This window comes from Molossus molossus, unplaced genomic scaffold (genome assembly GCF_014108415.1).
Source record: "Molossus molossus isolate mMolMol1 unplaced genomic scaffold, mMolMol1.p scaffold_m16_p_6, whole genome shotgun sequence".
Lineage (NCBI taxonomy): Eukaryota > Metazoa > Chordata > Mammalia > Chiroptera > Molossidae > Molossus > Molossus molossus.
The window spans coordinates 87,548,661-87,574,767 of NW_023425399.1; the positions used below are offsets into that span (position 1 = coordinate 87,548,661).

The 26,107-nt window shown below is 37.2% G+C and overlaps 1 protein-coding gene across 3 annotated transcripts in view; it reads right to left on the bottom strand.

The window, feature by feature from the left end:
* The window catches only part of RPRD1A (regulation of nuclear pre-mRNA domain containing 1A), a 64,407-nt gene that overhangs the window by 15,949 nt on the left and 22,351 nt on the right, over window positions 1-26,107 (bottom strand). Inside the window, exons 1-6 of one of the 3 annotated variants that reach the window (XM_036244594.1) lie at window positions 24,670-24,835; window positions 20,787-20,916; window positions 17,391-17,497; window positions 17,075-17,172; window positions 13,881-14,007; window positions 13,595-13,770 (exon numbers count right to left, since the gene is read on the bottom strand). In XM_036244594.1, coding sequence (XP_036100487.1) covers window positions 13,595-13,770; window positions 13,881-14,007; window positions 17,075-17,172; window positions 17,391-17,497; window positions 20,787-20,916; window positions 24,670-24,802 — 771 coding nt within the window. In that variant the 5' untranslated portion in view covers window positions 24,803-24,835. Of the gene's footprint in view, window positions 1-11,412; window positions 11,488-13,594; window positions 13,771-13,880; window positions 14,008-17,074; window positions 17,173-17,390; window positions 17,498-20,786; window positions 20,917-24,669; window positions 24,836-26,107 lie in introns of those variants that run through there. The other 2 variants (XM_036244595.1, XM_036244593.1) reach the window with 2 other exon arrangements.

The following is a 26,107-nucleotide window of genomic DNA, read 5'->3' on the forward strand; positions in this document are numbered from 1 at the left end:
TCCATTTAATACAGCCACTGGTGGTGGGGGGGGGGGGGCAAACCCACAGCATTCTTTCTTATTAGAGCAGAACTATTACATACATCTTATATTGTAAATATAAATTCTTAATTTCCTATAGATGTATTTCTCCATTTTATCTATACCTATCTCTTAAGCAATCTTTATCAATCATTAAGAATAGAGCTTATGTGACAATGGAAATGTTCTATACCTGTACCATCCAACACAGTAGCCAAGAACTACATGTGGCTACTGAACATTTGACATATGACTAGTGCTGAGAATTTAAATTTTATTCAATTTTAATTAACTGACATAGTACATGTGGCTAGTGGTCACCTACTGAACAGTGCAGCTCTGTATCTCTACACTTCCCTCAACCCCTCCATTTCATGTTTCTCCTTCCAGCTCATCCCCTCTATTTATCCCTCACCTTCATTATAGCTATCTTTATATATTTATGTAACACACACACACACATTACATAGATGGTACAGACTATAATTAGTTTTATACATTTCTTTATTATATTTCAGTATATATTTTCTATAAGTTCTAAGAGGAGAAATGCTGCCTATCTAACATCTTAAGAAAGAAATCAGCCCTGGCCGGTTTGGCTCAGCGGTTAGAGCGTCGGCCTGCGGTCCTGAGAGACCCAGGTTCGGTTCCCGCTAAGGGCACGTACCTCGGCTGCAGTTTGTCCCCGGCCCTGGTCGGTTGTGCGGGTGGGGTGGCAGCCACTCAATGTGTTCCTTTCACATCGATGTTTATCTCTCTCTCTCTGTTCCTCTCTCTCCCTCCCATTCTACCTGAACAAAAAATGGAAAAAAGTCCTCAGGTGAGGATAAAAAAAAAAAAAAAAGAAATCAAGGGTAGAATGTCTAAGACTGAGAAAGGATCTAAGGTCAGGACTGACTCTGCTTTTGTTTTCTCTATAGAATAGAGTGGAAATCTCAATCAGGCAAGGAAATATGTGAACACCACACTTTAATTAAACTCAAGTCTCATAATATAATCAATTATATTCCAGAACCCTGGGGTAAAAGGCAGAAAACACTTTAGACTAACCTAATTTCTGAGACAGTTACTTTCAAGAAATCATGAAGAATTGTCAAAAGGGTGAACACCAGCAAATACTGTAACTAATTTTGAAGAGATAGATCCCACATATGACAGACAAATAGGCCTGATGCAGTTAAGACAGAGTCTCAAAAAATGATTAACATATTGTTGTAGGAATTCCGGTGCAATCATGGAGATAACAGAAATATAAGTATTTTCCTTTCCCTTTGAGAGAACTATATATATTAAAATACTGCAGGCATCTTACACTTTTAGATTATTCTTACACATAAAACACAAAATTTACTGGTTAAATAATAAGATATATATATATATATAGACTAGCTAGAAAACCTTCCAGTTCTTTGTTTTGGGCTGGAACTTCAGAGGTACTAACTTTGCCTAATGTCACTAAGCTAGTTAAGTGGTGAAGCCAGAATTTCAACTCAGGCAAGCCAGCCTCAAAGTGCCCACTCCTCACCACAAAGTCAAACTGCCTCTCCAAGCATTTAATGATCTAAGACCAAGGTCAACCAACAAAATTTTCTAACCACATGTCTATGTTTCTGGCCTTATCTCTTCAATACATAGAAATGTTTTTATCTATAACCATAAGAATTTTGCAAAATAAAGCCAAAAGAGCCAAAACAAGAAATGACAAGTCTTTAAAAAACTCTATAGCGTCCTGGCTGGTTTGGCTCAGCGGTTAGAGTGTCGGCCTGCGGTCCAGAGAGACCTGGGTTCGGTTCCTGCTAGAGGTGCATACCTCGGCTGCAGTTCGTCCCCAGCCCTGGTGGGTCATGTGGGTGGGCAGCCACTCGATGTGTCCCTTTCATGTCACTGTTTCTCTTTCTCTCTCTCCCCCTCCTGCTCTGTCTGAACAAAAAAATAAAAAAATGTCCTCGGGTGAGGAAAAAAAACAAAACAAAACAACTCTACAGATTGAAACACTGACTCAAGATAATAAAAAATATATACATTACAAAAATTAATTATATAAGAATCTGATTAACAAATCCAAGATTAAGAATGACTGATGTACCCTGGCCAGTTTTGCTCAGTGGATAGAGCATCCACCTGAGAACTGAAGAGTTTTGGGTTTGATTACTGGTCAAGGGCATGTACCTGTTGCAGGTTTGATTCTGGCCTGTCAGGGTTGTGCGAGAGGTAACCAATCGGTGTGCCTCACATAGATGTTTCTCTCTTCCTCCCTCCCACACTATCTAAAAATCAATGGAAAAATACCCTCAGGTGAGGATTTAAAAAAAAAAAAGATGTTAAAAAAAGTTTGAAGTAGTCCCTACATAAGCATAAACTAGCCAAATGCTATGCTGTCAAAAGGACGTACTGTACAGTATGTATTAAAAAAAATAGATACATAGATATAGATATAGCTATAAATATATGACTCATTTTACTTTTCTAAATAGGTTCAAACACTCCTGTACACTTAATCAAGCTTTGGAGGCATGAGTCGTACGGTTCTATGGACATTATACAGTGATACCTCGGTTCTCGAACGCCTCGGTTTTCGACCAAATGGAGATTCGAGAAACTTTTGTCTCGGAATCCGAACAAATATTTGGAACTCGAACTTCCGAGATGAGCCGAGTTGAGCCGAATGGCGTTCATTCGGCCCAGCGCGCCTTGCTTGCGTCATCAGTGTGAGTGCAGAGAGAGAGTCACGCTTTGTGGAGTCACGCTTTCCTATTGGGTTTCATTGCTTCGGTTCTCGAACAATTCGGTTCTCAACCGTCCTCCTGGAACGAATTATGTTCGAGAACCGAGGTATCACTGTACTACCAATTCTCCCATAAGCCACTCTAACAAGGCAGCCTGCACTTGCTCGACTCCCAGCAGCACAGGGAGGATCCAGGGAACACAATAATTACAACAGTACTGGATGGTATGGCTGATGTGCTGGTAAACTAGAGGCAAGGTTCCAATAAGGTCTGAGCTGCCTTGGAAACTCTCCAAAGTCTAGCACTAGCAGGTTCTCTGACTTATTCCCTCTTAACGTGCCTGGCATTGTAGAATTTGTGTACTGGCCAAGTAAAATCTTAAGTCCCTTTTTTTCAACAGAGACCCATAAAAATCTGACAAAACAATCTCCACTCCCAACATTAGACAACCATGCTGTAAAAAAAATAAGTACAACAAAAATAACAGCAACAAAAAAAGTTTAAGGAAAATGATAGAAATAAGAAAAAAAAAATGAAAAAAGATGAGTAACGTAGTTTCAGAAGGGTCAATATATGTAATAGAAATTTAGGCTGAAAACTACAAAACACTGAGAAACAAAAATAAAAAGCAACATAGGTCTTCCCAATAAAAGGACACACCAACTATCAAGCAAAGTTAATGAAAGACCAATATCCTAGCTATGTGCAAAAGTGTTAAATGAGTAGAAAAAAGGGGGGGAAATACAGTAGATACACCAAAAGAAAAAAAAATGTTGTTCCTGGGGAAGCAGAAAGGAAAGCACTCTCAGACACGCAAGGACTTGCAACTACTTTTGTTGTCCATGAGCTGTGTATCTCTGCCCTTTATTTTTATATAGGTGACAAATAGCTTTCCAAGTAAAAATTTTAACAATACATGAATAATGGCAATCAAACAATAAGAAAAACGATTTAATATTCTATATACAAAACTGGTGTGTGAGGAAAGGGAAGAAACTTTTTAAAAAGGGCTATTATTTCAAATTATGTATTTTCAATATCAATGGTAGGTTGTGGTTTTATTCTTCTATTCTGGACTTATGCTATTTTCCACAATGTATAAATGTGTGTGTGTGTGTGTGTGCGCGCGCACGTGCACACACATATAAATATACATAATCAGAAATAAGTGTTGGCAAGGATGTGGAGAAATTGGAACCCTGTGCATTGTGGGGAATGTAAAATGTCGCAGCTGCTATGGATGGTATGGTGTGTACAGTACAGCAGTTTCTTAAAACACTGAAAATAGAATTACCATGTGATCCAACACATAAAAAAAAAAAGGTCTTCCTCTTACAGGGCTCACATTCTATTGGCAGGCACAGATGATAACTAAGTATATGAACATTAAAATTTTCAAATAGTGGTAAGTATCATGAAAGAAAAATAAAAAAACAAAATGACAATGTGATACAGTAGAAAAAAGGGAGGCAGGAGCAATCCTAGGTGGAACCAAATGAAGTAGAGAAGGGCTCTGAACAGGTAACAAAAGAACATAAATGTGAATGAAAAAAGAAACCAGTGAAGATCAGGAGAGCGTGCCAGCCACTCTGTTAGCCTTTAGCAAAAAGCCTGATGTGAAAACATGCTTCATCTGCTTGAAGAGCAAAATGGATGCATGAGGTGTGGCTAAAAGGAGACATACCATACACAGAGTTTAGAGAAGATCCAAAAGTGTAATGGGAGAAACTGGAGAAATTTTTTTTTTTATCCTCACTCGAGGACATTTTTCCATTTTTTGTTCAGATAGAGCGGGAAGGAGAGAGAGGAAGAGAGAGAAACATCGATGTGAAAGGGACACATCGAGTGGCTGCCACCCACACAACCCAACCAGGGCCGGGGACAAACTGCAGCCAAGGTACATGTCCTTAGTGGGAACTGAACCCAGGTCTCTGTGGACTGCAGGCTGACGCTCTAACTGCTGAGCCAAACCGGCCAGGGTGAAACTGGAGAATTTTAAATAGGGGTAAGATGAGACCTAATTTCTTTTTTAAACATCGATCTGGCTTGCAGTGATGTAGAAAGTGGAGAGAGGGAACCAGAAAAGATCAACTGTCGTACATCAGCCAATGTACGACAATCACTTAGACAAGGGTGGTTTGACAGAAGTTATAAAAGACATGTGTTATACAGCTGACACTTGAACATGGACATTAGGTGTGACAACAAATGCAGTCCAAAATCTGCATATAACTTGACACACACCCCCAAATCATCTAAGGGGAACCGCACAGTTCAAACTGCTGTTCAAGAGTTAACTGTAGCTCTGACAAAACACAAAAGGGGTTCCCCATTTACATAACAAATTGATTTCATGTTTATCTCAGCTCCTTCTAAAAATTAATAAATCAACTTATAAAGGCAGAAACCCACAAGAATGGAGAGGAGGGAACCATGGTACGAACATGTCAAGAAACTTTTGGAAGTGAAGATTTAAAAACTGAAACGAAATAATAACCAAAAGTAATGTAATTCATCCTGAGAAACGGTGGATAGGCTCATGACTTTGAGGTACCAAGCTCCCTGAAATGTAATGGTGTGCGTCTTAACTATGACAATAAGGATCAATTTAAATCTTTATATCAATCTATTAAAACTCTTTTTTTTTATCCTCACCCGAGGATATTTTTCCATTTTTTTTGTACAGATAGAGTGGAAGGGAGAGAGAGGAAGGGAGAGAGAGAGAGAGAAACATCGATGTGAAAGGGACACATCGAGTGGCTGCCACCCGCACAACCAACCAGGGCCGGGGACAAACTGCAACCGAGGCATGCGCCCTTAGTGAGAACTGAACCCGGGTCTCTCTGGACCGCAGGCCGATGCTCTAACCGCTGAGCCAAACTGGCCAGGGCTCTATTAAAACTCTTATCCCATAGAGCTAAAAGATGGAAGATAAGAAAACAAGCAAAAGATCTGCATTTGGAAATCCAATCACAGAAATAAGAAGGTGCTGCTCTGAAAACAGATGCCTTATGTCATCTGCCCGGCAAATCTGACGTGTTTTCTCTGGAGAAAATAAAGGGCCCAGAAAAGAAAGACCTATAGATAATGATATTTGGGGGTCATCAAAGACAATGATCTAGTTTAACCTTACTGAAAGTCAGACTGGTAACATGTATTAAGTATTTAACATGAATCACCAATTTCTCTTCAGGAATTTCCACAGGAGATGTAATATATAAGAGTAAAGAATTAACCAAAGAGCCCTGGCCAGTTTGGCTCAGCGGTTAGAGTGTTGGCCTGTGGTCCAGAGAGACCCAGGTTCGGTTCCCACTAAGGGCACGTACCTCGGCTGCAGTTTGTCCCCGGCCCTGGTTGGGTCGTGCGGGTGGCAACCACTCTATGTGTCCCTTTTCACGTCGATGTTTCCCTCTCTCTCTTTCCTTCCCACTCTATCTGAACAAAAAATGGAAAAATGTCCTCGGGTGAGGATAAAAAAAAAAAAAAAAGAATTAACCAAAGAGCCCTGCCAGTTTGGCTCAGCGGTTAGAGAGTTGGTCTGTGGTCCAGAGACCCAGGTTCGGTTCCCAAGGGCACGTGCCTTGGTTGCAGTTTTTCCCTGGCCCTGGTTGGTCGTGCGGGTGGCAGCCACTCGATGTGTCCCTTTCAGTCGATGTTTTTTTTTCTCTCTCTCCCCCCCTCCCACTCTAACTGAACAAAAAATGGAAAAATGTCCTTGGATAAGGATAAAAAAAAAAAAAAAAAGAATTAACCAAAGAGTTATTCACTGCAACACTTTATAATGTCAACGTGATGTAAACACTTGGTCATAAAGAACATATACCAATCAAATTATGATAAAAGTATACATTAAAAAAGGAAATAGTACCCTGGCCCGTTTAGCTCAGCAGTTAGAGCGCTGGCCCGTGGACCAAAGGGTCTCAGGTTTGATTTTGTTAAGTGCACATACCTGGGTTGCAGGTGCGATCCTGAGTCAAGATCATGTGGGAGGCAATCAATCGATGGCTCTCTCTCACACCAATGTTTCCCTCTATCTCCTTCCCTACCTTCCACTCTAACTAAAAATCAATGGAAAAATATCTTCTGGTGAGGATTAACAAAAATAAAAATAAGCCCAGCCGGTGTGGCTCAGTGGCTGAGCATGACTCATGCACCAAGGGCTGCCAATTCTATTCCTGGTCAGGGCATGTGCCCAGGGTTGTGGGCCCCATCCCCAGGATCCCCAGTGAGGGGCGTGCAGGAGGCAGCAAATCGATGTTCTCTCTCGATGTTTCTATCTCTCCCCCTACCTTCCTCTCTCTCTAAAATAAAAAAAATTTTTTTTTTAAATCTTTAAAAAAGGTAAAATTAAGGGAAATAGTGATATAAAATGCACATAATGTATTACATGAAAACAATACGGTATGCAGGATTCGCCTGCGAGAACCACTTAGACAAAGGTGGTTTGGCAGTCATTATGAAAGACATGTATTATACAAAGTTAACACTTGAACAACATGGATATTAGGAATGGTGACAATCCAAGCAGTCCAAAATCTGCATATAACTTTTGACACCCCCAAGTCCTATAAGGGGACCCACACATAGGCCTTTTGCTATGTAGCTTTTTTCATATGATAAAAATAATCATTAAAAATAATTAAAAGATTACAAGATTCTTTAAAAATAGATAAAATAATTGAATCACAGATGAAAGATTCCTTAATCAACTCACCATATTCTTACTATGACTTTGAATAATACTGGTAAAGTGATAAATCAATAACCATCAAAAAGCTACATGCAGCCCTAACGGTGTGACTTGGTTGAGTGTCCCATGCAATAAGAGGCTGCTGGTTCAATTTCAGTCAGAGCACTTGCCTGGCTTAAGGGCTCAATCCCCAGAAGGGGTGTGCAGGGGGCAGCTGATCAATAACTCTCTCTCATCGATGTTTCTCTCTCTTTCCCTCTCCCTTCCTCTCTCTATAAAATCAATAAAAACACAATCTTAGGAAAAGTCCGGCCAGTGTGACTCAGTGGTTGAGTGTTGACCCATGCACCAAGAGGTCGCCAGTTTGATTCCCGGTCAGGACACATGCCCAGGTTGTGGGCCCAATCCCCAGTGGGGGGCGTGCATGATGTTCTCTCATTGGTGTTTCCATCTCTCTCTCCCTCTCACTTTCTCTCTCTCTAAAATCAATAAAGAAAAAAAAATTTTTTTTAAGAATATTTAAAAAGAAAAAAGGTAAAGCTATATGCAGATAACACCCTCAGCAACACATTTTTAAATTTGCATTTTCAGTGCTATATATATTAAACATTCTTATTTCCTATATTAAAAGTCTGACAAAACTTTCTGACCATTAAATGTCTCAGGCAAAACAAAATTTATCTGAAGCATTTAAGAAAATGAAAATTGAACATTTTATGAAAGCAAGCACTCTTGAAAAAACTGGAAAATACTGTCTATCAGATAGAGGGATAGACAACAAATGTAAACAATATATCCAAAAACGGACATGGTCAAGTAAATTAAGTTACTTAGCTGTCAACTATAACTGAAAAATAATTTAATAAAAATAGCTATTTAGCAAATGTCTTCTAAAATATTAAGCATGTAGAAAAAAATATATAAACTAAGTGAAAAGAAAAAATTCATATACACGGGCATGATTAAAGTTATAATACACACAATACCAAAAAGTAGTATTAACAAAAATGTACTGTATAATTAAAGTTAGGTGAGACAAATGGACCAGTAGAATAGAAGAGAGCTACATTCTCATGTATGTATCGGAATTAAGTATAACAGAAATAATGGCATTCCACAACACAGTAAGAGACAGACTAAGTCATTAATTAATCATTCATTAATAAATGACGAAGGGACATTATCACTCTCAAATAATTAGATCCCAACATTATACATACTAGAAACAAAAAATACTAATGGATAAAATAATTTTTAAGAAATACCTACAAAAAACAGCAGTGTTTTATTTTTTAATTAATCTTCACTCAAGGATATTTTTCCATTTACAGATATAGTGGAAGGGGGAAGGGGGGGAACATCAATGTGAGAGAGACACACTGACTGGCTGCCTCCTGAAGAGCCCCAATTGGGGCCAGGGATCAAACCCAAAATCCAGGTACATGCCCTGGACTGAAATCAAACCTGAGACCCTACAGTGCAAAGGCCACGCTCTAATTACTGAGCCAAAATTAGCCAGGGTTACAAAGTATTTTTACAGTTATGAACTGAGAATGCCATCTTAATTATCCAAAAAGCCCAGAATCTATAAAAACAAAGACAAATATTAATATACACACTCAGAACCAAACAAAATAGTTAGTCAAAACAGGGAATTAGCAGAAACAAAATGGCCAATAATATTTTTTTAAAAATGATCAGCCCTCGCCAGTTTGGCTCAGCGGTTGGAGTGTCGGCCTGCGGACCAGAGAGTCCTAGGTTCGGTTCCTGCTAGGGGCAAGTACCAAAAAAAAAAAAAAGATCAAGATGAATGAACAAAAATATAAATTTTAACCTATAAGATATACAAAAATTTAAAGATCACTGACATTCAGAGTGGGCAAGGTTGTATAGGGAAAGATGCACTCATACTGCAAGGAACTTAAAAAGGCATAACATTTTAAAGGGCTTGAGTATAGTGGCAATACTTAAAAACATATACTCCCTTTGACCTAGCTATTCTGTTCTACTTATGAGAATCAATCCTGCAGATATTCTTGCACAACTACACAAACCTGCAATCACCAGGATGGTCTCTATATTACTACATATAATGCACAAATAATAAAAGCAACTCAACAGATGCAATCTGACACCATGAGAAGAGGGACAGAAACTAAACAACATTATATAGTAAATACTATATACTCTTATTTTTTTAATGAGTTAAAGCTGAATATACTGATGTAAAACTGTGAAAGATAAACACTGTCCTCTCTGACAGCTTTCCCTCCCATCTTTATTTCTAGAACTTGGAACTATGACTGATATTTTCCTTTTAAGAGCCATCAAATTGTGATTTCCAATTTTCTGTGGAAGACTAGCGATTTAAATTAGATTAATGTATTATGAGATACATAGGATTTTATAAAAGCATGTTTTCTTATACCAACTACATCATAAAAAAAAAGTATTCAAAATTAAGCAAAAACATCATTGCCTCCTCTCCAAAAATATAAAAATCAAATGTCGTTGTAAGTCCCCTATCCATGAATGCCTTCCAAAATAAGCTAAGTGAATAATAGTTTATGCAATAATTTCAACTTCTGAATGGCAAAATGATTCCCATAGCAATCTATGAAATATTTTATAAATATAAATTAGATGTATCAATCATCTATTTTATCTACTTAATAGCCAGCTAAAGTTAGTCATACATTTCAAAATTAATAATTCATAAGTTCCAAAATAAAATAAAAAACCCACTTCATGTTTTCATTCCTAACAAATGCTTTAATAATGGCCTCCTTAAGAAATGTGATATAGCCAGTTTCTGAACTTTCACATTTAAATTAAATAAAAATAACAATTAGCCTGGCCAATGTGGCTCACTGATTGAGCGTTGGTTGGCCCAGGCACCGAGAGGTTGCTAGTTCAATTCCTGGTCAGGGCACGTGCCCATGTTGTGGGCCCAATCCCCGGGGGTGGGGGTGGGGGTGGGGGTGGCATACGGGAGGTGGCCAATTGATGTTCTCTCATCAATGTTTTTATTTCTCCAGCTCTCCCTTCCTCTCTCTCTAAAATCAATAAAGAAAAAAAAAACATTAATGACACATCAATACCTGTTTAATCACAGTTGATGTTCAAAAATGGATAACTTAAAACTTTTTGATGGCATCACAGTTGATTTGGTTAAGTATAAATCTTGACTTCACAGTCTCAACTTTAAAATGATGCCACCTACTAAGTACAAAAAATTTATAAATATCTCAAATCATTTTCCTATCTTATGACAAAGGAATCAGTTATAAACGATAATCTACAAAAAGCTCTGTGGAATAACCTCCTAGGTTTATTAGAAACCTAATTATTTCTTTACTTTTAAAAAATGTTTAACATAATTTAGGTAGTTTCCTTATAATATAAAATTGTCATGCCAAAAAAATATATAAGAAAAGCTCTTAGAAGACTTTATTTCAAGACAGTGATTACCTCTGAGGAAGGAGTAAGCAGGAACAGTTGCAGAAATGGGGCTTAAGTTTTGTTGTTATCTTACATTTCTTAAAGTAAAACCTAAAAGCAAATATGTCTTTTTGGAAACTGATTCCCTGGGTTCTAAACAATTTACTATCTCGTTGTGACCTTGGGCAAGTACTTACTGTCCCTGTGCCTCAGTTACCTTACCTATAAAATAGAGATAATAATATTTCCTGCTATATAGAATTAAATTAGTTGATATATGCGAAGTGCTTAGAATAGTACCTGATATACATGGTAAACGTTATTGTTATTATCATCAGCTCATCATACACTGGGAAAAGGGAATGAGGGGGTATAATCTGTTCTACTTTCTACATTTACATTTCAAACATAAATTCTATTTTTGTAACCGGTGATAAATAACCAACTTAAGTGAGAAAGCAGTATAAAGTAGAATAACAAAGTTTTAGTCTTCTCTTCAATTTTTAAAAAACATGAGACAATTCAGGCTTTGGAGTTTGATATTTATTTTTAGCAGGAAGAATATGCTAATGATGATGACATCGTTAGAAGATACGCCATGTCCAACACCTGCAACAGAAGCTCAATAGAAGTTAAAGAAACCATACCAAAAGACTAAAGACAAAAACTGTATGACATTACTTACCCTTAATTCTGCTAACAATAAAACAAGTAACAATATGTTTATGATTGAAGTTCCATTACAAGATCAAAAACTGGTAAATTAAGTATCAAAAATATCTTTTAAATAAATTCTATTTTTTCCTTTTCTTGGAGAACTGGACAACTTCTCCAAAGGTAGAGAGAGCATGGTGTAAACTATGTTCTGAGAGTATATATAAGGTGGAGCAAAAGTAGGTTTACAGTTGTTCATACGGAAAGTAACAAAATATTTCATGAATAATAATGTTACGAATAAATTCTGCACAGATAACAGGATGGTGATTACCAGAGGGAAAGGGTTATGGGGGTAGGTAGAAAAGGTGTAAAGAGGAGATAAATGGTGGCAGAAGGAGATGTGACTTTAAGTGGTAAACACACAATAGTCAGATGATGTATTATAGAATTGCACGCCTAAAATCTACATAATTTTCTTAAACAATGTCAACCCAATAAATCCAATAAAGTTACTGACTCAGTTGGTAGAGCGTCAGCCTGCGCACTGAAGGTTAAGGGTTCGATTCCCAGTCAAGGGCATGGACATGGGCTGCAGGTTTGATCCTCAGCCCTGGTCAGGGTGCATGTGGGAGGTAACCAATCAATGTGTGTCTCTCACCACCACCCCCACTCTCTCTAAGTCAATGGAAAAAAATATCTTTGGGTGAGGATTAACAAAAAATAAAATAAATAAATGAATAATCTCTTTTTGTGTACTCACAACTGTAAGCCTACTTTTGCCCCACCCACTATGTGAGCAGAGGAGGAAAAAAATTGAAAAGAGGATAATGCTAAATTAAAAGCTAAGAATTCGGGTGCTGAGAGCTCTGCTGCTGGTACTTCATCAAGCAGATGCTCACACAGGTAGAAATGGCAACCATCTATGGCACAATTTGTTTGCTGAAACAAGAACTAAACACTATAGAAATGCTTGGATTATATGGTCTTGACTCAGGGGTGGGGCAGACAGACTAAAAACTAATAAAAAAAAGCAACTTAATAGAGGTAGCATCATAACTTACTACAAATTTGCAGAGAACAATCACTAAATAAAGGGATCCAGATAAATCAGAAATTCTCCTACTCATTAGAACAATAAATTGCTGGAGCAGTACACAATCTAAACAAGAACTAGTCAAATTAAAGATTATTTTAAATGAAACCAAATCTGCCTTTTCCACTTCTAACAATGGCTACTCCGCTCAAAAGAAATATGAGAGTGTTTTTTGTTTTGTTTTTTTTAACTCACCACCACCAGATTTCTCATCAACAGTATCAATTATCACTCAATTTAAAGGGTGGAAATATGTTAAGCATCAGAATCAGGGGTAAAACAAAGGAATACCTTAAAGATATCTTCCTGAACAAAACTGATAAATTGTTCAGGAACAGAGACTGGGAACTAGCATACCCACAAATTCTATGCCCCAAAGTCATTTTATTTCTTTTTAATTTTTTTTTTCTTTATTGATTTTAGAGAGAGGGGAAGGAAGGAAAGAGATAGAAACATCGATGAGAGAGAACATCGACTGGCCACCTTCTGCATGTCCCCGACTGGGGATTGGGACCACAACCTGGACATGTGCCCTCACCAGGAATCGAACCACTGAGCCACACCAGCCGGGCTCCTTTCTTAATTGTATACCCAAAAGACTGCATGTACTTAGAACAGGAATTATATATTTCCAATCATAATTTAACTGCACTTCACACCAGACTTTATAACAACATTATTTTTGTTCTTGAAAATAAGGATTTTAACTCATAAGGTAAATTACTATAACTGGAATCTCATATGAATAAATTCTGCTAATTCAAATCTCTAAATTTACTTAGGTTAATTTGATTCAAGCAGAAAGAAACCTATTAATGCAAATAGTAACTTACCTGGACCACTGTTTACAAAAGGTCTACGTAAAAAAAAAAAAAAAAAAAAGTGCAGGATTATCAAGATAATTTAAAATTCCTACCAAAAAAGAAATTAATTAAATGAACACTAAAGAAGGAAAAGGTTACGCACTTCCAATTTATGCTCTTTCTCTGCAAGGGCTTCCTTTTGACAACGAAGAAAATCTGCTAACATTCGAGTGAGTTGTTTCCTATCATCTATTTCAGCCGCCAATCTGCCATTGTAATCTGCCAGCAACATACAAGCATCCTCTACCATTTTAGAAAGCCTTTCTCCAGATTCTTTATCTAAGAAAAGCACAGAATAATAAAATTATTACAAAACATAAACAATGCCATATACTGTTCCCTCAACCCAAACCTCCCCCCAAATTCAGATCACATTTAGGATGTCTTACCTGTTATTTTATCTAGTAGGGATACTTCCTGAACTTCAACAGGCAAAGAAGCTATTCTCTGATGAACTGCTGCATCACCTGAAGCAGCATTTTCTAGATCTTGTAATGCTCTAACGAGATCTAGAGTCTAAAAAGTTATGCAACTTTAGAACCAAAATAAATGAAGCTTAAATAAATACAAAAGATGACATTTATTTCATATTTCTTAATCCTTATAGGCTACTTACTAGTTTGAAGTTTCAAATATCAACTGCTTTAGAAGACACTCCATTTCTTTCATATATTACGAAAAAGAAACTACACTATGGTAGGTACTGGAAATATATAAATTATAACATATAACTGGCCCTTGGCCGTGAGGAACTCATACTCCAGTGGTGAAACAGATAGTGTAAAAATAATTATCTGATTATTAAATTGATGTGATTGGTTTATGTGCCAAATACACACAGTGGTAAAAGGATAGGCTATGACTTTAACCTGGAGAATACAAGTTTTGTGTATGATATATTTATTATATTATCATTATACATCAGATTTTTAAAATATGAAATTGAATATTGGGGAGGGGGATACAAATCATCTTTCACAACACAGAAGAGTCTCCTAGACTCCATTTCTAAATGATATAATTAAAGCACAAGAAAAATGTAGTTTTGGAATATGCTTAAATATGGTATCTTCGATTATTCTATCGTTTATTAGAAGATCATTAAAATATTACCAAGTTCCATATATTTGATGACTAATATTTATATAATGCTTAACCAGTATAAAAAATGATTTTATTAGAATAGTTTAGTTGCATTGTTTCATATGCTAGCTGTAATTAGGAGGGAAGGGCAAATCTTTGCTGGTGATTATACAATTCATAATGTCTACAAACTTATTCCAAACAAAAATGACTAATTTTTCTTTTTACTAGTCTCCATCCCTTCCCACCTCCTTTCTTTTCTTTACTTTTTTTCCCCTTAATCTCTAAAACTAGATCCCGGGACACTAGGTAATTATACACATACTTGAAAAATACAGGAAATCACTGATTCTGTATATATATTAAGATGACACTGACAGACAGTTACTGATTTTTCTTTAAGTTATTCCCTTTCAAAAAATGCTATCACTGGAGTCTAACACATAGCAAATGATTAAACATCGTAAGAAGGAATGGAACCCAATAAGAAATAAGTGTACTTTTAATTCATTACTATATGTTTCAAATTCCAATATTTAAAAAAATAATAATTTCATTATAAGATATATCCCTTCTACAATTGGGTGCCCCAATTCACATACATATACAGGGGTGAACAAAAGTAGGTTTCAAGTTGTGAGTACACCAAACAGTTTGTTCTTGTATTATTATTTGTTAATTATTTTATTATTTTCCATACGAACAACTATAAACCCACATTTGCCCACCCCTGAGTGTGTCTGTACACATATATAATTTTTCCATCAGTCCTGGAGAGTTCTAAAATTTTCTGGAATTCTAAGAAGCCTGGCTTTATGGTCTTTACAATGCATGCATACATGCATGCTTTAACTACAACTTATTCTCATCACATCTTCACATTCCCACGTGAGTTAATTCTAAGTTTCCAGTGAAGGCTCAGATAAGAAAGCAAAGTTGTCTGAAACAACACTAGCCTAGGACTGTGTAATAGAACAGAATGAAATGAGTTCAACTGGATCCTACAAAGAAAGATTTTAGTCATTCTTATAAAGAATGACATAAAATGGTGACTACAAAACTGAACCACTGAGAATTAAACAGCACAACTAATCTGAAAGTGGTCAATAAAAAATGAAAAGCAACAAAATTTAAAGAAAATAAAAAAAGGAAAAGCAAAAATATGTATACAAGTACTAGAGAAGAAGCAGATGGTTACTCAAGTATACTCCTCAGAAGTATATTTGAGGTTACTCTTTCATCAGGGACAGTAGGAGAGGGTCAGACCCTATGTCTAGAACACAGATAAACCACTGTTCATGTAATCATAATAAAGCTTTTAACACAAAGTGATTCTCTTCTTTCCAAATGGACAGAAATATAAACCTCAGCATTTGGCTGTTTCTAATGTTATGTTCTTATTACTTTTTTATCAAGCTCTTATCCATGGTGATCACATGGACTTTTATATTCCTGTCACTGAATCAACAGGTAGCTTGGCTCAGGTCCTAGTTGAGCACCTTGGTCAGATTCTTTCTGTCTCCCTAGTACTAACACTGATATAAATCCATAGTTCTAGGAAGTAATTATACCTTTCTTTCAAGCTCCCGTCATAGGGAAACAGCTCTACCCAGCCTCTGATTTTATTCAGTGAGTTTGGATCCAGTCCTCCTACTCCCATGGAGCACTGTGAGTTCTCGTTACCCACTGGGATACTAATTTCTGGCAACCCATGTCTGCTTCCAGATCAAAGCTCAGCAGGAACTAGGCTCTAGCTCACATACTGAGTTATGTTTCTGTACCATTTCTAGCCCACCATGATATTTACCTTGTTTTAAGAGTATGGCTATGTCTTCATTTTCTCCTTTTAAATTTTATCTGTCCCTCCTATATGTTTGAAACATAGAAGGAGGAAGCTTTAAGACTCAATGCCCACATAATTAAAAGTTAAAAATGTCTTTCTGGAATCATCTAATGGTTAAGGAGTGCTATACTGGTTGGTATAACCTGAGAGGATATGGAATATTAACTTGATGATTCTAATCCTTTTATCTTACCATGAAATTATATGGTCCTATTATAGTCACACAGAACTGTATGAATACATACTCGTTACTCTAACACTTGTTTTTACATATTTAAAAGCAAAAATACTTAAAAGGGCAGTGTTATCTCTAGGAATAAAAATTTTAGTGTACTTAAGTCATACAACAAGTAGTCTTATATAATGTTTTATTTATTTAAAAGGAAACTGTTTAAATAGTGCATTTCTCACCAGATCTAATCATACAAAGCAATCAGAAATCCTTTCTATGCAAAACGATTGCCTTAATATGCAATACACAACATATTACATACAACATTTATAAGCAATCTGTTAATCAGAAAATACAAAGTATTCATGTAGCTTCTTTCTTATACCCACAACTATGATAAAAATCAATTTATAATAGTAAACACTGAAATTAATAAAGCTTGGTGGCCACATTAAGTAACTCCCTTAACAGAGAACAACTTCTACCTGTGGTGGTTCACTTGGAGATCCCAGAGAGGAACAGTTTTCATTTTCATCCACCTTTATCTGTTCATAAGTTCGCTTCCTAGATTTCTTATCACCATCTGAATTGTAAGAAAATTTAAGTTTTAATGAAAGAATACATTCTGTTGTTCCGCTTATTTATGCATTCATTGGCTGCTTCTTGTATAGGCCCTGGCTGGGACTGAGCCTGCAATCTTGGTGTATTGGGACAACACTCTAACCAACTGAGCTACCCCACCAAGGCTTAATGAAGAACACATTTTAATGAAGAGATCATGATAAAAGATTATGTACTTACAGAGAGCTTGCTTAAGTTGTTCTAATACATCATTTTCATAAACAGACCTTTCTTCCCAAATAGATAACACTCTTCCAAGATGCTTCTTACAACTTTCATCAGTTTCACTAAAGAAAAAATAAAAATATTAACAGTAAAAATGCATATTGCTATTGGAAAGATCATGGTGATTTTAAATACAATCAGACACTCGTTTCCTGAAAAGAGTTGTCCAAATGTTTACTGGGCACCACTATGTGACCAGCAGTTCAGGGGTGCAATGAGCAAGACAGACATTACTTCTTGTTTCCCTGAAAGAGCTTAGACCTATCATTAAACAAAAAAAAAAAATTACAACAAAGAAACGCAAATGTGTTAGTACTGGCTACGAGGGTAACAAAGAAGATGCCCCTAACATAAGGTGCTGAACATAAGGCTAAGGAAGCTTTCTAATAGGTGACGTTGAAATTTATTCAACAAATATTTATTAATCAAGGCATTATCTTTGACACAGGAGATACCAAGAAGCTTTATGGCAGCTGTTTTTCTAAGTGCCACAAAAGAGAACAAGGTATTAAAGACAGGCATAACAGAGAGACCTGGCCCAGTTCTAGAGACCAGGAAGGTATTTGAGGAAGTGATACTTAATTTGAGCTCTGAAGACTGGATATACAGGGAAGTGGGAAACAGACGACTCCCAGGCACATCCTACTGCTGTCATCACTAACACTGTAGATTGAGCCACTATCATCTCTAGCCCGTATTTTTTAAGTCTTCCCATTGGTCTCTCAAACTCTACTCTTTCACTGTTCTCTACCAACATAAATCAGACCACAATGATTTTCTAAGAGCTGTCAATCATACCAACAATAAACTCAAAATCCTTATCCTGGGCCACAAGGTGGATATGTTCAGATCCCTGGCTACCTCTCAGTCCACATTCCCTAAATATCTTCTCCCATACAAATCTCCTTGCTGATCCTCAAACATGTCCAGCACACAGCTGTCTCAATGTTTCTGCCAAGTATGTTCTCTCCTTAGAATCCTTTCCCTCCTAAATAGTCACATGGCTCATTTCATCCTTTCCTTTAGACTCTGTTGAAATTCCACCTCCTCAAAATAGTCATATTTTATCTCATGATAGAACTGAGCACTGTCACATATCACTAGTTCCTTCCCTGCTTTATGTTTTTTCACAGTTACTTATCTTTAAACATTTTAATATAGTTATTACCTGTGTCATTCACTGAAATGTTAAGCTCCACTAGAACAGAAATTTGTCTTGTTCACTATTGTATACTCCAGGCCTAGCACACAGTAGGCAGTCAATAAATATTTTATTGAATTCTAGGGAGATACAGTATCTATACAAGCTTTAAGTCAGAAATAAATAAAAGAGTTTGGTTAGCTTAAACTGTAGACTACAGAGTATTGCGTGGAAGGAATGTGAGAAAGGAGTTTGAAGAGGTAGACAGGGTAATGAAGGAACATCTTTCTTTTTAAATTTTAGAGAGGGAGAAAGGGAGGGAGGGAGGAGGAGGAGGAGGAGGAGGAGGAGAGAGAGAGAGAGAGAGAGAGAGAGAGAGAGAGAGAGAGAGAGAGAGAAACATTGATTTCTTGTTCCACTTATTTATGCATTCATTGGTTGATTCATGTATGTGCCCTGTTCGAAGATTGAACCTGCAACTTTGGCATAGTGGATGACACTCTAACCAACTGAGATACCTGACTAAGGATGAAGAAACATCTTAAGTCTTGCTCAGGACATTAGAATTGATCTCTAGGACAAATGAAAACCACTCCAAGACAAGCAATTATTATGATCAGCTTCACAACCCCTAAAAGGATTAAACGATACTGAAGGTTACTGCAATTATACAGAAATGACAATATGGTAAATGGAATGGAAAGAAATCTAAAGAACAGAGGGAACTATATATAGTTTATGGGATAAAGGGAGTGAAGGAGAATGGAGAGTATGATATATTACAAATCACAACATCACAGAGAGTTAAAGATGACACCTAATTTCTCACATGGGTATCTGAATAAATGGAGCTGTCATTCACTGAAAGAGTGAAACCCAGAGGACAAGCAATTTGACAGGGAGCACGGACATAATGAGTTCAATATCAGACACAGTGAATTTGAGTTGTTTGGAGGCATACAACCAGAAATTCAATAGGCAAGTGGACATACAAGTGTAAAAAAAAACATCTAGACTGGAGCATAAGATTGTGAGTTATTAGGGTGTACATGATAACTAAGTACATTCAGTGTATGAAATCATCCAGTGGACAAGTCAAAACTATGACCCCAGAAGAGGGCCTAGGACTGAACTCTAAGACTTAAATACCAACATCCGAAAAGATGGTAAAAGGGCAATATCTAGCCCAGCTGGTGTGGCTCAGTGTATTGAGCATCATCCTATGAACTGAGAGGTCGTGGTTCGATTCCCTGTCTGGGCACATGCCCTGTTGCAGGCTTAATCCTCAGTAGGGGGTGTGCAGGAGGCAGGTGAGCAATGTTTCTCCCTCACATCAATGTTTCTATCTCTCTCCCCCTTCCTTTCTCTCTAAAATGTCAATAAAAACGTGTATTTTTTAAAAGGGCAATATCTAAATTGAAGGATAATAATATTTATTTAAGAAAGCAACATGTAGCAGCATTTCACTCTGTGATTTTTAAAAAAATGCATCCAATGTGTCTAAAACTGTAGGGCATACAGTGAGTGCATCTTCTTAAATCATTCAACAAATCATCATTCACCACTAAATTCTACAATTTAGACTGATTTAGTAGTCTATCCCAATAATGTTTACCCAGTAAACATGTTTACCCAAATATTTGCATATAATGTTTAGAAATAAGCATTTTAAAAGGGCATAAGCCAAAGTAGAATCCTACCCTCAGAATCTTTCAGTAGCAAAATTTTTCAACAGGTTTGTGATTATTTAAATATTCTTTATTTCCAAAGCATTTAATAATGTTATGACATATATCCTCACAGTAGAAAAACCTTAAAATCATTATAAGCAATATGAGGAAAAAAGATACTAAGTTTATCCAGAATTATGAATTGGAATATTGATAGCTTTATAAGCCACAAATTTTCAATTCAATACCTTCATTCATTCTTAACAATGTTCATTCCAACATGGCAGTTGCTTTTGGTCTCTTTAAAGAAATCTGTTAGTTAAGTATTCCAAATGCCCACTTTAGCGAGAGTTCAAAAAAATTTTCTTCATAGAAAGTATAATACATTTACAAATGCCATTTATAGGTAAGTCTTTTCAAATGAAAACTTCAAAGAAATACATCCCTTGGTTTTTATTTTAATGACTTAAGACAACTTTAGCAAAAGGACATATTATGCATTTAAAACAGATTACCTAGTACCCAAAACAATAATCATACCTTGAAACATGCTTAAAAGCCTCCACTATAACTGGTGCAAAATCTTTTGTAAACTCCGGCCCCTTCCTTTTGCTGTTCTGAATGACATCATTGGCTAGGTAGAGAAAAGTAAGCTTCCTGTTTGGTTTAGCTGAAAAATAAAAAAATTTAAAAATCTACTTAAAATAGCCTCACTTAACTTGGACAAACTTTCTCAACACCTGATTTAAGCAGTTTGAGAACTATAACAAATCTACTTTTATTTATCATGTTCTACCCTAGCTTCTCATTCTACAACCAAACTTATCAAGTCACTATTCTTCAACTCACCAGGATAACTACTCTATGGTTTCTGGAGATCAATCATGAGAGTAAAAAAGAGAACTCAAGATGCAGAGGTAGTTTTAATGACATATCTTTCTGTTTCCTTGCAGGTTTACTGTCACCCAAAGTACTTTTTCTTGATAGCTAATCTCATCGCTACTCCCAAACTAATACTTTTATACAATGAAATCCTCATGTCTATGTAAAAATGCATCTCTGTGGCTCTATCCTGTATAAATTTTATTAAAACTATTAAGCACTATATGAAATCCAGTCTTTTAAAAATAATTCACAAATAAAAAAATCAATTACAAGGCTTCAAAAAACAGACTCTGAGATATTAGATAAACAATATGAAGCAAACTTAATCAGGATTACAAAAATGCCACCTAATTTCACTAATTCGGGATCAATTCATAATCTAGTTTTATTTATTCATAATCAGAAAGTGTTAGCTTTACAGACCATATACCTACTCATTTTGATATAATGCAGAGTATCATAATCTAACTGAATCACCCACATTTCCATGGGGATTGAAATTTAAAACCACAGAAGATAAAGCTGATAAATACAACAAATGGCTAAAATTCTTTTGTGTTATCTAAAAATATAAGAACCCTCTTTCCAGGGGAAGCTTTCTACCTGTAGAGAAGCAGCAAAAAAAAAGAAAGAAAGAAAGAAAGAAAATCTCACACACACACAAACACACCAATAAGCATTACTGTAGGTCGTATAGCAGAAAAGCCAATATCTTGAAACAAAAACATATTAAATATTTATTAATAATTTCTGGACAGCCTCATTTATTCCTCTGATAAAAGTAAATCACTATAGAAGACATGTTTGATAGATGGATGGGGGTTATAAGGCACAATCTATTATAACTTAGTAATATTCTTTGCCACAGAAAATGCATAATCAACAGGTAATTCTTAAAAGGACTTTATTTGTCCCAGACTAGACAGAGAATTCAGTCAAACACAGCTGGATGCTTCTTAATAGCTGAGGTGGGTGAAAAATGGATAAGAGCCAGTATATTCCTGTATCACTGCCAGAATGCCTCAGACTTTTGGCAACCTATCCCTTGCTTTAACTCCTTTAAAGATTTACTATTGTTCTCCAGATAACATTTGAACTCATTATTATGGACTAAAGACCCAAAAGGGTCTGTCTCTACTCTCTACACTACCCACTACTACTATTACTCCAATTTCCTCAACTCCTATCCACCCTTCAGATCTCAGATAAATGGTTCCTCTACACATAGGTTAGGCAGCCCTGATATCTCTCATAGCAGCCCATACTTTTCACATGGTGCTCTTAACCCAACTATAATTATTTTTATTTAATCTAGTGCTTCCCAACTAAACTAAGTACCAGTGAAAGCAACAACTATCAGTCTCCTCTACCAATCTATGAAAAGCCCAGCAGCTGATTCAGAATTTGCTCAGTGTTTGCTATGTCAATAAATTTTTGCCTAGACCTGTGTCTTTAATTATTTGTTCCATGAACTTGGCTTCAGGTCTTACCCTCTCCCTGCAGAGCTGAAATTACACTGCTTTCAGAAAACTCAACATTAAATTCAAATTAGGAAAGACAAACTTGCCTATAGATCCAGTTGCTCTTGCTTACTTTCTTTTTTTTTTTTTTTTGTTTTGTTTGTTAATCCTCTCCCGAGGATATTTTTCCATTGATTTATAGATAGAGAGAGACAAATCAATTGGGTGCCTCCTGCACGACCCCTACCAGGGCCGGGGACCAAACCACAACCGAGGTATGTGCCCTTGACCAGAATTGAACCCACAACTCGTTGGTCCATAGGCCAATGCTCTAAATGCTGAGCCAAACTGGCCAGGGCTGCATATATATTTTTTCATAGAGATTGCCAAATTACTTTTTAAAAAAAATAGTTTTTTATTGATTTTTTTTTTTAGAGAGAGAGAAAGGGAGAAGTGGGTAGAGAAAGAGATAGAGAAACATCAATATGAGAGAGAAACACTGATCATCTACCTCCCATACACACTCTGACTGGGTGCCCAACCAGCAAGGTTGGCATATGCCCTGACTGGGAATTGAACCAGCAACCTTTTGGTGCATGGACAGTGCTCAACCAACTGAGCCACACAAACCAGGGTGCCGAGTTACTTTTCTGAGACATCAAACTAATTTATATTTTAACTACCAATATCTGAAGGTATCTAATGGTGGTAGTCTCACCCATATTCTTGCCAATTTTAGTTAGTGCCATACTTTCATCTTGATCAATCTAATAGGTAGAAAATGATATCTGGTTTTGTTTTTTTGATATTTTGCTCAGATAGGGAGGGAGGGAGGGAAGAAGGGGGCTGAGAGAGAGAGAGAGAGAGAGAGAGAGAGAGAGAGAAACATCGACATGAAAGGGACACATCGAGTGGCTGCCACCCACACGACCCAACCAGGGCCAGGGACAAACCGCAACCGAGGCACATGCCCTTAGTGGGAACCGAACTCAGGTCTCTCCAGACCGCAGGCCGTCACTCCAACTGCTGAGCCAAACCGGCCAGGGCGATAACTGGTTTTAATTGCTTAACATTTGTATTTCTTTGACCTTTCCTTCACAGTAATTACCTGTTTTTTAATAGGTTACTGATTTGTGAGAACTCTGGGATGGAGGGGAGGAAATGAAAATATTTGAATTCAGTACATTAAAAATAAGCAAGCCCTGGCCGATGTGGCTCAGAGGTGACAGCGTCAACCTGCAGACCAAAGGTCTCGTTTTCAATTGCCAGTTACCTGAGTTGCAGGCTTGATCCCTGGCTCGGGTGGAGGTTGTGCGAGAGGCAACCAATCAATATCTCTCACAGTAATGTTTCTCCCCACCCCCACCCCCGCCCCTTCCACTCTGTCTGAAGATAAATAAAATAACATCCTCAGGTGAGGGTTAAAAAAAAATGTACATGCACAAATCCCCTGACCCAGCAAATCTCACTTCTAAGAATTTATATTATTGATATATTTTCATAACTGCACAAAGAAATCATTTAGGATATTCATGATAATATCAAGAAAGAGATGACTAAAATCATGGTACATCCACACAATCCAATCTACAGCTATTTAAATATGAGATATTTACATACTGATACAGAAAGATGCCCTGGCCGGTTTGGCTCAGCGGTTAGAGCGTTGGCCTGCGGTCCAGAGAGACCCGGGTTCGGTTCCCGCTAAGGGCACGTACCTTGGTTGCAGTTTGTCCCCGGCCCTGGTTGGGTCGTGTGGGTGGCAACCACTCAATGTGTCGCTTTCACGTCGATGTTTCTCTCTCTCTCTCTCTCCCTCTCACTCTATCTGAACAAAATATCGAAAAATGTCCTCGGGTGAGGATAAAAAAAACAACAACCAAAAACAGAAAGATATCTAATACCTAGTGTTAAGTTACACACCTACATATAACCATACACACACAGTAAATAGCTCTACTGTGGGAAATGGCAAGAAAGAATCTGGGAGTGAGGGAAGGAGTTAAGAGTTACCAACAAAGAACTGTCACAAAAAGGAAATACATGAGTTACATATTAAATGATTAGATTAAGCCTACATGCTGAAAAAGGCTCCTGGTGCTCCACCGATTTACTTTGTCCTGCAGTTGCATTTATCCACAGTCTTTCCTGGTTCAGCACTTGGTTAAAAAACAAAACAAAAACGCCACCTAGGCTCAGACAAACGGACATCTTTCCAATTCTAAAAGACCAAGAAAATTCAAGTCCCTGAAATAATTTTAGAAACCTTGAGTTCAGTATATGCAACAAATGAATTTTTAAAATTTTCAAAATAACAAACTTCATCCCAAACCATTAGACCACTATGGAAGACACTGTCAACTGTAAGAGTTCTATAAGAAAAAAACATCACACTGTTTATTCACATTATGCTTTTAGTGTAGAATTGAGAATAAAATATTTTGCACTTTTGAGACTATTTTAAAAATATATTCACCTAGGCCCTGTTCTAAAAGTTTGTGTATCTCATTTAATTTTAAAACCCTATAAAGTAAGTTATTATCCCTATTTACCAATGAAACAAGTATTAAAATAATTAAATGCACTCAAAGAAATGCACTAAAATCAATTAAAATTGCCAGGACTCACACTGTGGTTCCTAAATAACACTTTGCTAATAAAACCAGGAAATACTTTTCACCATATATCAAACCATCATGCTGTAGTCCTTAAACATACACAGTGATGTATGCCAATTATTTCTCAATAAACTGGAGTGGTGGTGGGGATACATTTTAAAACAGGCAGGAAATACATGAGATGAGCCTGGAATATCCTGTCACAAGAAAGCTATTTAAAAAACTATTTACATTGTATATAAATGACCCATGCAACCCTCCAAGAGGCTGGCACTGGACAAAGAACATTTAAAAGAATGACTACAGTAGTCTGAAACACAAATAAAAATCCATAAATTTAAAAAATACTTTAAAAAAGGTTGCTGACTTCCGGTCAAAATGGCCGCGTAGGTAAACACAGTATCACATGCTCCCACAACCACATCAAAGTTACAACTAAACTACAGAACAACCATCATTCAAAACCGCCTGAAATCGAGCTGAATGGAAGTCCTACAACTACGGAATTAAAGAAGCAGCCACATCCAGACTGGTAGGAGGGACGGAGGCACGAGGGGCGGAGGGGCTGAGGGGCTGAGGGGCTGAGGGGCTGAGGGGCTGAGGGGCGGCAGCTCAACAGGCTGGTCCCACACCCAAGTGTGGTGGATAAAAATCAGGAGGACACCTCGGTGGGGAAGGTCCTTCCTGAGGACTGAGGGGTCCCCGTCCCACACCAGGTGCCCCGCTCAGGGTTCCAGTGCCAGGAAGAGAATCCCCATAACTTCTGGCTGGAAAAACCAGCAGGAACTGAGGCTCAGGGAAGCTGAAGCGGCTGGAGCCACTGGCAGCTCCTTAAAGGGCCCGCGCACGGACTTATCGGACTCTCTCCTTCTAAGCTTGGAGGGGAGGCAGCTCGAGG